Source organism: Psammomys obesus, unplaced genomic scaffold, assembly GCF_907164565.1.
Source record: "Psammomys obesus unplaced genomic scaffold, mPsaObe1.curated_primary_1811, whole genome shotgun sequence".
NCBI classification, from domain to species: Eukaryota; Metazoa; Chordata; class Mammalia; order Rodentia; family Muridae; genus Psammomys; species Psammomys obesus.
The window spans coordinates 4,215,760-4,227,949 of record NW_026591086.1 but is presented as its reverse complement, the minus strand read 5'-3'; the positions used below and the strand labels follow the sequence as shown (position 1 = coordinate 4,227,949).

The 12,190-nt window shown below is 45.0% G+C and overlaps 1 protein-coding gene across 1 annotated transcript in view; it reads left to right on the top strand.

The window, feature by feature from the left end:
- Ephx2 (epoxide hydrolase 2) overlaps window positions 1-12,190 on the top strand; it is a 41,752-nt gene that overhangs the window by 12,381 nt on the left and 17,181 nt on the right. The window contains exons 6-10 of the mRNA XM_055609995.1: window positions 2,056-2,124; window positions 3,513-3,608; window positions 4,097-4,175; window positions 8,294-8,328; window positions 11,386-11,412. Coding sequence (XP_055465970.1) covers window positions 2,056-2,124; window positions 3,513-3,608; window positions 4,097-4,175; window positions 8,294-8,328; window positions 11,386-11,412 — 306 coding nt within the window. The remainder of the gene's footprint in view (window positions 1-2,055; window positions 2,125-3,512; window positions 3,609-4,096; window positions 4,176-8,293; window positions 8,329-11,385; window positions 11,413-12,190) is intronic.

Below are 12,190 nucleotides of genomic sequence, written 5' to 3'. Positions count from 1 at the left end.
AGATAGATAGATAGATAGATAGATAGATAGATAGATAGATAGATAGATAGATAGATAGATAGAAATAGATTAGATGGATAGATTAGATAGATAGATAGATAGATAGATAGATAGATAGATAGATAGATAGATAGATAGATAGTAGATAGATACATAGATACATAAGTAGATACATAGATTTTAAAACATCACCAAATTGGGTGCTCAAAACTTCCGGCAGAAAGAAATCTTCTGGTGTACAGAGTGTCCCTTGTGGTGAGGCTTCCCAGTGAAAGAACAAATGGCAGGAAGGTGACACCATCAAATCAGGTGCTCATAATCACCCAGCAGAGAGCAGCTGGGGAAGATGAGGACGTGGGCTGGAGTTCTCGGCTGAGCTTCCTCTCCCTGGCTGAGCCTCCCACAGCAGGCGCTGTTACATCATGGCGTTCACAATAGTAACCCTGTGTTGGAAGCGGTTCACCTTCTCACTGTTGAAGGATGTGGGGCTTTTGCTTTTGGGCTGTTTTGCCCTTCTTTGCCCTCCATGTCACAGAATCAGGAACACAGCCCAACCCCAGATGAGGCGCCTTGGAGGACACTTAGAGACAAACATGCTTGTGTCTGAAATGGGGGTGGGGCAACCCCGCTTCCAGAGCCAGCGTCTCAGTGAGCTCAAACAGTATCTGACAATTTCCCAGCGTACTGTGCACCACAGGAAGCTGCAGGGGAGGATCACTATCATGTCCTCGTCTCTAGTACTTTAAAGTTGTAGTAAGATACACTTAACAGAAAGCTTACCATCTTGGTCATCATCAACTGAGCAGTTCTGTGGTATTAGGTATGTTTAGAACACTTTGGAGTCAACTCCATCCTCCTCCAGGGTCTTCCATTAAAAAAAAAAAAGCCAAAACCTTGTCCCCATTAAATAATGACTCACACTGTCCCCCAACCTACACTCTACTTTCTGTCTCTGCGAATCTGACCTCTTGCCTCATATGAGTGGAATTACACACTGTTTGTTCTCCTTGGTATGATGTCCTGAAGGTTCCTCCGTGTTGTGGCATGACCTGGGTGGGACCCACTTTCTGATCTGGGAAGCCTCTTCTGTCTTTAAAGGGGGAATAAATTCCAGAACCTGTGCCCCCATTTTGGAGGGTAGGCAGCAGAGTCACGAAGGGCAGCTTTCTTAGGTGGCCCCATCTGAACTAGAGATGGCAGATGTAGCAGTGAAGAATAGGTAGCCTGCACAGTCAAGACTCAGGCGTTAGGAGACCTGTGTGTGTTCAGCAGCACAGCCTCTGATATTGATACTTGGGGAACTGACGCCAGTAAGGTAAAGAAGAGAGTGTTCCGGAACTTTCCTCCTCACCTAGATGTTTTCCAACGACAAGTCAGGAGAAGCCTCAGACAAGGGCAAGGACAAGAGCCAAGATATAGGCTGTTAAGGGCTGGGCTCTCTGAAACTCACATACTAAAATGGCAATGACCAGATTGACTACAGGGCCTTGGAATAGGTGATTAAGGACACAGGAGACGGGAAGGGGGAACCACAGCCTAATGTGACTGGTCTCCATGTAGGAAGTAGAAACTACGCCATAGGCACACAGAGGGACACATAAGGACACAGAGGGAAATGGCGATCTATAAACATAGAGCAGGGTCTCAGGAGAAACTGGCTCTGCCAACACCTTCCTCTCAGACTTTTGTCCTCCCAGACTGAGGAACTAGCTGTCTGTGGTTGAAAGCGTGCAGCTTGTGGAAGTCTATGGTAAGAACTCGGAAAGTTCTTACTTCCAGCTGAAAGATGGGAGATTAGCGACTGTAGAGAGTCATGTGTGGGATCTTTTGGTTTTGGGTCTCTTTTTTTTGGCTTGACCAGCAGCCTATGAACTCCTGTCTGCATTCCATTGGCCAGAACTCAGTCGAAGGACTTCATTGGACCGAGACAGCTGATGGAGTCCAGCCGTGCCCGAACTAGAGGGGCGTGATTCATGAGGACTCACTGAGATGGGGTGGCAAAGATCATGCCTGGGGTCTCACATTTGTCTTTCACTGTACCTATCATGCTTTCAGTTCCCTGAGGCAGCTCTGCCAATCCCCTGCAATCCAAATGACGTCAGCCATGGCTATGTGACAGTGAAGGTAAGTCAGCCAAGTTCTCTCTGACCACAGGACATAGAATGATATGTGAAATAACAAGGGCCATTGAGTTGTCAGTGCACAAAGGTAAAGACAGGAAAACCAAAGGGAACAAAGCATGGTGAGTGACTGGGTCCCTTGGTGGAGCATACATTTCTTGTGATGGGCTAGGACTCAGTCATGTGACTACATCAACTGTTAGCAGGATTAGGCATGTCTAGAAATGCCAGCATATGCTAGGGAGATGGGATAATGCAGATATTAGAGAACTTAGTGGGTTGTCTTGCCAATAGAGCCACCCAGAAGGTCTATACAAACAATCATATTTAAATGGCAAACAGCTGAGGAGTGGAGACAGCTCGGCCAGTAAAGCACCCACTGTGTGAGCATGAGGGCCTGCACTCCATGTGAAAAATAAAGCTAGGTATGGTGGTGTGTGTTTGCAGTCACAGTTGGGAGGCAGAAACAAATAGATCTCTGGGGCTCACTGACCAGCAAGAATGGCTTACTTTGTGAGTTCCAGGCCAGCGAGAAGTTCTATTAACTAATTAATAAGTAATAACTAATTAATTAAATTGACAGCTCTTAGGGGATGTGTCTTAATTACTTTTCTGTTGCTGTGATAAAATGCCATGGCCAAGGCAACTTATAGAATAAAGAGTTTTAATATGGCTTACGATTTCAGAGGATTAGAGTTTATGATAGTTGGGCAAAGGCATGGCAGCCAGTGGCTGGAACAGCGAGTGAGAGATCACATCTTGATCCCCAAGCAGGAGATGGAGAAAGCACACCTAGAAGAGCACAGACCCATCCAATAAGGCCACACCTCCTAATCCTTCCCAAGCAGTTCCACCTGCTGGAGACCAATTAGTCAAACACATGGGCCTATGTTTAACCCATAGGGTTATTCTCATTCAGCTCAGCACAGACTGATACCCAAAGTTGACCTCTGGCTGTCACTAATACATACATGCACATATACCCTCAAATACATCACACAGACACACACACAAAGTAAACAGTTTTTTTCATAAAACAGGCATACAATTCTACACATCACCATTTATTTTCTACAAAATCAGCTCCGAGTTGAAAATCATGACACGTTCCCAGTACCAAGTCACTTTGGAGAGGAAGCTAAATCGTTTTCATTCTGTTTGCTCCCAACTGTATAATCTTTTCACATCGTAATGAAAACTGCCTGGGGTGTTACCCACGCTGGCTACTGGCAGTTTCCAACCATTGTTACCTAGCCTTTGGGTCTTGAGCCGAGGTGGCTGGGTCAGACAAGGTCTGGTTATCCCCTGCAATGGCTATGGAATGCCATCGGGCAACCCAGTTCTGCCCTCACTGGCACCAAGAACACTGTCGCACCCCTCTCTCTTCCACAGCCGGGGATCCACCTGCATTTTGTGGAGATGGGCTCTGGCCCTGCCATATGCCTCTGCCATGGGTTTCCTGAGAGCTGGTTTTCTTGGAGGTACCAGGTAAGGGAAACTGATGAAAGTGCTCCCCAAAACAAGGGTGACAAGAGGGGGGACATTTAGATGGTGAGAACCAGCCTAAGACCTTATGGACAAATCACCTCCAAACTGTGACCACAAGTCCTGGGCGTAGGAAGTACTTTGGGGCTGTACTGATCCTGAAGACACCTGCACAAATTAGAAGGAGGTCCTTGAGGGCATTCTGCAAGTCTTGCTGGGAAATCATAGTAATGAGCACAGAGATACACAAAGGCTTTGTCAAACAAGATGTTCTGTTGAGTGTGTTTTGATGCATGGTACAACCCCCACCACTGTCCATGGCAGACTTATGAGATGGACCCCTTCTAGCTCCATGGGAATGAGACTAACGAGTGCCATGTGGTACTCTAGGTGGAGCCATTTACAAGACAATGGGAGGACGGGATGCAAAAAGGAGCATGGCTAGGGACTGGGGAGACATACTGCCATGCCCTTGACTGTTTTGTTTTCAGATCCCTGCTCTGGCCCAGGCGGGATTTCGGGTTATAGCTTTAGACATGAAAGGCTATGGAAAGTCATCTTCTCCTCCCGGTGAGTTGGCGGACCTGTAGGTGTCCTGTATGGCTTCTTTCTCTCCAGCCCCCTTGAGCTTGCCCTGTACAGCTTGAGGACATCTGATGAAGCCCTGATCCTTTCCCACCCATAGTGTCTCGTATCTGTGGGCCTGGGTTGCTCCTCCTTTGTACACTCTGAGTGACGCAGGAGGGCCACTGGCTTGTACCAGAAGGTCATCTGCTGGTCATCAAGGGTGCAGAATGTTGGATACATCCTATAGGATCTGTTTCTAGAGAGGTTTTTATATATGTAGCTGAAAGACTGAATTTAACTCCTTAGCTTTCCCTGCCCTGTGCCCTTGGCCACACCTAGTCTGCATTCTCTCTGTGAAGGTGGCTGCTCTTGCTGCCTCATGCCAGTAGGCTCATACAATAGCTAACCTTTTATGACTAGCTGATCTCACCTAGTATCTTGCCTCTGTGTTTATCTTTGTTGGATTGCAGCGTCTCTTCTCTTTCAGGATGAATGTTTTCAGTGTTCAAACCACTACAACATTCCTTCACCAAAAACCATTCAGTGGCCCCCATCTTTTGGCTACTTTGATTAACACTGCTCTAAATATGGGCGCGCACGCACACACACACACACACACACACACACACACCTGTGCCTGCCTGCCTTTAGAACTGCTGGATTCTGCAACAATTGTAGGTCAGATCTAAGCCCTGTGGCTACAGACCCAAGAGTAAGCATTAAATAGCCTCTCAATCCTGAGGCCATTTGCATGTTTATGAGCATTTTCCAGATAGGAAGAGCTCTTCATTTGTCTCAGGTTCTAGTGAGTTTTTAGTCCAATGGCTCCCCAGTGCCCAGGTGTGGAAGCAGGAGCGTGATACAGCCAGGCATTAACACAGCTCCTCCAAAGGGCAGTGATACTGTTGACAGCTGGGCTCTCTAAACTGCTTCCCACTCCCTTACACAATGATCACAGCTGTCACATCTGGCTCGTGTCTGAAACCTGTTGACCCAGACTGGGGCTTTGTCCATTCACAGGACCTCCTTGACATGTCATGCTGGAGGGTGTGGTAGGTTGTTCCCTAACTGTGGCAGTGTCTGCTCAGTGCCTCCTGCCTTCTGAATGACACGAAACTGAGCTATGACTAAAGGGAAGCTTTCATCTCCAGAGCCCAGGGAAGTCAGATTTCCAGTTTCAGTTAGAGAACACTTGTTTTGTATTTACCTAAGGACAGTCTGCTGGGAAACGTGATATAGTGATGGAGCAACATTCTTAATAGAACTGATGGAAAGTGAAGGATTAGAACTGTTACTGAATGATTTTGTTACTTTTCTTATATTTTCACCATTTGTTTTTGTTGTTGTCGTTTGGTTATTTTTTTTTACACTTTTTTTTTTTTTTTTTTTTTTTTGTGCTCACTGGAATGACTATTTGGTTTAAAAAAAAAAAAAAATCACTTACTCCCCAAAGCAATCTTCTTCAGGTCTCATGTAGCCCTTATCAAAACTGCAAGTTTCTTTTCCCCCTGAGGGTTTACTCTTCATCTTGGCTTCAAATTTGCTTCCTTGCCCTCCCTCCAGAGTGCTCGATGGCATATTTTTAGACAGAAATAGAGAAATTCTATAACTCATGAAGCACAACACGTATCCACAAAAAGTTGGATGCGTTTTGAGAAAAAGCACAAAGCTGTAGGGATTTGAAATTAAATGTTGTGATTTCAAACGTTGTTCCAGGTTCACAGTAGTTAAGTGGTACGGTTCCAGTATGAAGACTATGATAGCAGTATGAAAAGTGGAGCAGACGAGAGAGCTCAGAAGTAAAACACACACAGAGTTAACTGGCCTTTGACAAGTCCCAGGAACATACCACAAGGAGGAGCTGGCTCTTCAATACGTGACAGAAACAAAAACAAAAAACAAGCCCAAACAGAATCAAAACGGACTTTTATCTTATATTCAAAACCCAACTGAAAATAGACTTAAAAAGTAAACAGAATCAACATAGTGAAAGGTTTTTTTTTTTTTTTAATAAAGGGGACTTCTTATTTATAAAGTTAAAATCACATTCTCTTTCTCTGCACATCTCTCTTCCTCTTTCTTTCCCCCCTTTTCCCTCTCTCTGTGTGAGGGTCTCCTTATGTAGACCGGGATAGTCTTGAACTTACAGAGATCTGCCTGTCTCTGCCTCCTAGATGCTGGGGATTGAAGGTGTGTACCAACATGCCTGGCATTTTTTTTTTAATTTTATTTTTTTCTTATCAGTTACATTTTATTAACTCTGTATCCCAGCCGTGTCCCGATCCCTCATTCCCTCCCAGTCCCTGCTTCCCTCCCTCATCTCCACCGTGCCCCTTGCCAAGTCCACTGATAGGGGGGACCTCCTCCCCATTCATCTGATCCTGTTTTATCAGGTATCTTCAGGACTGGTTGCAAAGCTCTCCTCTGTGGCCTAACAGGACTGCTCCTCCCTTGGGGGGTGGAGAGGCCAAAGAGCCAGTCATTGAGTTCCTGTTAGAAATAGTCCTTGTTCCCCTCACTATGGGAAGCCAATTGGTTAGTGAGCTACCACAGGCTACATCTGAGCAGAGGTTCTAGGTTACATTCATACATGGTCCTTGGTTGCATGTCAGTCTCAGAAAAGACCCTGTGCCCAGATATTGGTCCTTGTGGAGCTCCTATCCTTTCCTCATCAGACTAACTCCCCTTCTTTCTTATGATTCCCTGAACTCTGCCAAAGGTTTGGTCATGAGTCTTTGCTTTGAAAACACTGCTAGTTAGAGTCTTTCAAATACACTCAGTAGACTCCTGTCATATGTTCAATGTGCATCCCATCTGTCTTTCTAAACGAGGATTGATAATCTTACCCCATGTCCGCTCTCTTGATTATCTTTTTTAGGTGTATAGATTTCATTATGTTTATCATATCTTATAGGTCTATATAAGTGAGTATATACCGTGTTTGTCTTTCTCCTTCTGGGATATTTCACTCAGGATGATCTTTTCTAGCTCCCACCATTTGCCTGCAAATTTCATGATTTCCTCCTTTTTGATTGCTGAGTAGTATTCCATTGTGTAAAAATACCACAATTTCTGTACCCATTCCTCCATTGATGGACATCTGGGTTGTTTCCAGGTTCTGGCTATTACAAATAATGCTGCTATAAACATGGTTGAGCAAATATCCCTTTTGTGTACTTGAGCAAACTTTGGGTATATACCTAGCAGTGGTATAGCTGGGTCTTGAGGAAGCACTATTCCTAATTGTCTTAGAAAGCGCCAGATAGATTTCTAGAGTGGTTGTACCAGTTTACATTCCCACCAGCAGTGGAGGAGGGTTCCCCTTTCTCCACAACCTCTCCAGCATGTGTTGTTCCTTGAATTTTTCATCTTGGCCATTCTGATGTGTGTAAGGTGATATCTCAGGGTCGTTTTGATTTGCATTTCCCTGATGGCTAATGAGGATGAGCATTTTTTTAAGTGTTTCTCTGCCATTCGATATTCCTCTGTCGAGAATTCTCTGTTTAGCTCTGTTCCCCATTTTTTAATTGGATTACTTGGTTTGCTGCTTTTCAGCTTCTTTAGTTCTTTGTATATACTCGATATTAGTCCTCTGTCAGATAAAGGGTTAGTGACGATTCTTTCCCAATCTGTAGGCAGGCGTTTTGTTTTGATGACAGTGTCCTTTGCTTTACAGAAGCTTTTCAGTTTCATGAGGTCCCATTTATTGATTGTTGCTCTTAGAGCCTGTGCTGTTGGTGTTCTGTTCAGGAAGTTGTCTCCTGTGCCAATGAGTTCTAGGCTGTTCCCCACTTTTTCTTCTAACAGATTTAGAGTATCTGGTTTTATGTTGAGGTCTTTGATCCACTTGGACTTTAGTTTTGTGCAGGGTGATAAATATAGATCTATTTTCATTTTTCTGCATGTGGACATCCAGTTGGACCAGCACCATTTGTTGAAGATGATGTCTTTTTTCCATTGAATGGTTTTGGCTTCTTTGTCAAAAATCAAGTATTCATAGGTGTATGGGTTTATTTCTGGGTCTTCTATGCGGTTCCATTGATCCTCCTTTCTGTTTTTGTGGCCTGGCATTTATTTACTTATTTTTTTTTATCCACTCAGTCATTCATTTCTAATTTCAGAAGTAGAAGAATATGCCATGGAAGTGTTGTGCAAGGTAAGAAACCTCTCCTGTGACATCTGCCGTGTCGTTTCCGTCCTGAATTTCTCCTCGACATAAGCCAGAAACGTGGGTGTCCATTTAAACCCTGAGAGAGCACAGGGCCCAGCATTTGGGTGTTGATTCTCACCGAACAAGGAGGTGAGAGTTGTAAGTGGCAACCAGCCCTTGCGGAGCATAGTGTGTTACAGCCTAAGGTTGCTGCTCCTGGGTGACAAGGGGTAGATCCAGAGTCGAAGTCTTCCGTCCTCCACTCTTCCCTCCCTGCCCTGAGCACCACCAGCCACCAGCGTTGGGTGTAAACTGTGGCTTCAATGCCCAGCTTCCAGGCAGAGCTGTTCTCCTGCCTCAGTTTCCCAGCTGTGACTCTCCTATTCCCTGTCTTGTTCAGATCTCCCAGGAAGTCACTGGAGGTGCTTCTCCCACCCGATCACCATCCACTCACCCGGCCTCCCACTTATTTCGGTCAGAATCTGTTCTCAGGATGGGTGTTCTGGGTTCCTCCAAAAAAAAAAAAAAAAAAAAAAAAAACAAAAAAAAAAAACAAAAACAAAACCCCTCACACCTGCAGGGGGTCCCAGGGCCAGAACAAAGGAGATGAAGAGAGAAATCCCTCTCCTCCTGTCTTTGAGGTATCAATAGTACATCCACTACCAGGAACTAGCCCAAGAGAACTGATGATGAAAAACTGGTGATGTTCAAAGAAGCCCCATGCCTAGTAGCTGCAAGTGGAAACAGCCCAAACACCACCAGTTGATGGGTGGGAGGGTACTACGCCATAATTTGTGCCCTGGAAGGGTAGTGAAGAAGTGGAGTGTGTCCCCGAAAGAGTGAATCCGGAAGCTACAAAATTAAGCAGAAGCCACACACAAGCCACATACCTGGAACTCCCTTACATGAAATGCTGAAAACAGGCATTCCAGAGGGAGCTTAGATTAACGGCCGCCAAGACACAAGGGAACGGGAACGGAAAGGGAAGCCTGCTGGGTACAGAGCTTCCCTTCAGGGCAGATGCCGGATGGTTTCAACAGTGTCACAGCTCTGATTATGCCAAACCCACTCAAGCGTGGACTTTAAACGGGCTAATTATAAGGCGTGTGACTTATGTTTAGAGCACTCTTTTTAAAAACCAACACGATAACTTCAATGTAAAGTTGCGTTTTAAAAGCTGAAATTGGTTTCAAGTACAGGGTGGGAGAAAATGCAGTGAAGGCTCTTATCACTGCTTGTCTTCAGGTGCCTATAAAGCGTTCTCACCGTAGTTTTCTAGGTATCTCGGAAAGCCATCTCCCTCAACTCCTAAATTTGTGTGGCAGTTCATCAAATAGCTCTTAGCTTTTGTAAAGCTGGGCCCTCCTTTCATTTGTTGTTGTTTTTTTTTTTTTTTTTAAATCTTTAATTGAAAGGTAATGTGTTCCGTCAACATAACAAGATGTTTAATAGCCATTGTGGAACGGTCACGTCTAGGTAACTGACAGATGTGTCTCCTCACATAGTCATCATTTTATGGTGGCAGCACAGGACAGTTACCTGACATCCTGCGCGAATCCATCATCACTAATTTATAGTCACTTTTCCGTACAGGAGGTCTCTTGAAACTTCTCTCTTTCTCTCAGCTTATTTCATTTCAGCATCGCGCTCCCCGTGCTGCCACAGATAAGCTGATTTCACCCTGTTGTGTCTGACGAGTATTCCTTTGTGTAGGTGTCCCTAATTTTCTGCTGACGAACGCCTAGGTGGCTGCCATCTTTTGGCTTCTGTGAGAGTCCTGCAAGATGCCTCTGTGGTTTTTATGTTAGGATGGGAGCCTTTACTCTACCCAAAAGCCCTCTGTATGTTTATAGCCTTGGGATTCCAAATTTAAAGTGCCGGGTAGTGATAATAGCTTTTAAAGTTCTGTAGTATTTGGGGGTGTGTCTACACCCAGCTGGCCCCTCCGCTGTGTGTGGTTTTTGGTGTAAGGGTTTAACCTTTGCAGGTCACACTCTCAGGTGTAAGCTGCAGTGAACGGCTGGGGCTGTATGTTTTACAAGGGTCTTAGGATCCAAATATGATTCTGAGCTTGTGGAGTCTGAAGAAGACACTGAACTCACTCTAACTTCCGTGATGAACTAGAATGTGGAAAGGTGTATAGTGAGAATTTGAGAACTTTGACTTCTGTAATATATATATATATTTTATATATTTATGTATATATATATAATTAAAATGGAAAATGGATTAAAATGGAAACATGTGCACGTGTTGCCTCATGCTCTAGCCAAGACACGATTTTGCCAGCTGCAGATAGTTTCTGCGATGGTGTGATGTTTGGAATTCTGGGGACTTTTCAGAGGGTATAGAAATACTAGGGCCCCAAGAGGTGGGGGGAGGGGGGGTTGTTGGTTAGTTGTTGGTTGTTGGTCATAATTTGTTAAGTCGTCATACGCAAAGCAGAAACAGCAAGAAGAAATTAGATGGTGGTGAAAGTCAAACTTGTCCCCAGGAACTTGATGCCCCTAGTCAGCAGGAAGTAGTCTAACAGTAACATCACCCCCTTCTGATCCCTGACTTTGTTCAGGGATCTCTTTTCTTTCCTCTCTCTCCTTTTTTTTCTCTTTTATCTAGTGTTAGGGGATAGAAAGGGTGGGAGAAAGGGGTGGAGAAGGGTAGGAGAAAGAAGAACCCACAAAGCAGCAAAAGAGCAGCTACAAAGGAACTTTCTTGTACTTTAGCAGGGTGTGTGGCCCATGCTGTTACCATTTCTTGGGGTCTGCAGGCTCCCAGAATTGATGGCAGAATATGAAGTAAAGTTGTTCATGTGTGGTTCCCCAGGCCAGAACCCAGGGTTCCTATCAGAGACTTCGAAGGTCTCAGGAGACAGGGGGAGCACTGTGGTTCAGGGCAGGGGTAGGGCTCTCATCACAGAACTTACCCCACTGACCTCCTATTTTTTTGTTTTAATGGAGTTTCCCTGAGGCTTGCCCTGAGAGTCTGTGGCATGTGTGAGGCTAAGTTTCTGTCCACCTTACCTGTCTAATGCCATATCTATGTGCCCCCCCTTTTTTATTTTAGGAGATGGTGACATTCCTGGATAAGCTGGTGAGTCATTCCTTTGAGCTCTTTGGAGGATTCTGTGTGGATCTTGCTAATGAAAGACAAGCTGGATGCCTTGGGGGGTTGGCTGTTGGTGACCATGAGCAGAGAGAACTAAGGCAGGAGAGACAGGCAGTGGTGGTGGATAGGGGAGAGTTCCAAAATTAAAAATATATATCCAAGAATGAAGATGAAGTAGGTGTTTTGCTATTCATTCAAGAAAGGGGAAGCAAATCCCTTTTCTTTGCTTCCTACCTTGGGGGAGAAACCATGGGCATCAGGTAAAGATGTGGAGAAATAATCTAAAAGCTAATATTTCACAACTCATTAAAACTTGAGTCTCTCCTGACGAATTTCAGATCATTACTCGGTGATGACATTGTTGGCAGTGTCAAGCTGGGCCACAGGAATGAAAGCTAGTGGCCATGGTAACCTGAAGAGTGTGTATACTATTCCCCAGACTACTCTGCCATGCCCTCTGCCTCACAGCATTAGGCTGGAATAGAATACAAATGTTCTAGGCCGATAGCAATGGAGGGAGAGAATAGAGAGCCACAGAGCAGAGGGGTCTAGTTTACTAACTGAATATAAGATCGAGAGACAGCTGAGGTGACTGACTGCTGGTTCAAGAGTAGGCACTGTGCCAGAAACAGGAGAGGACGAAGGCTGCATCCACTCAGGGGAATTGGGTCTGAAGTGTCATGTGTGTGCACCTGTGTGTGTGGCTATGCTCTCTCTGTGTGTGTGTGTGTGTGTGTGTGTGTGTGTGTGTGTGTGTGTGTGT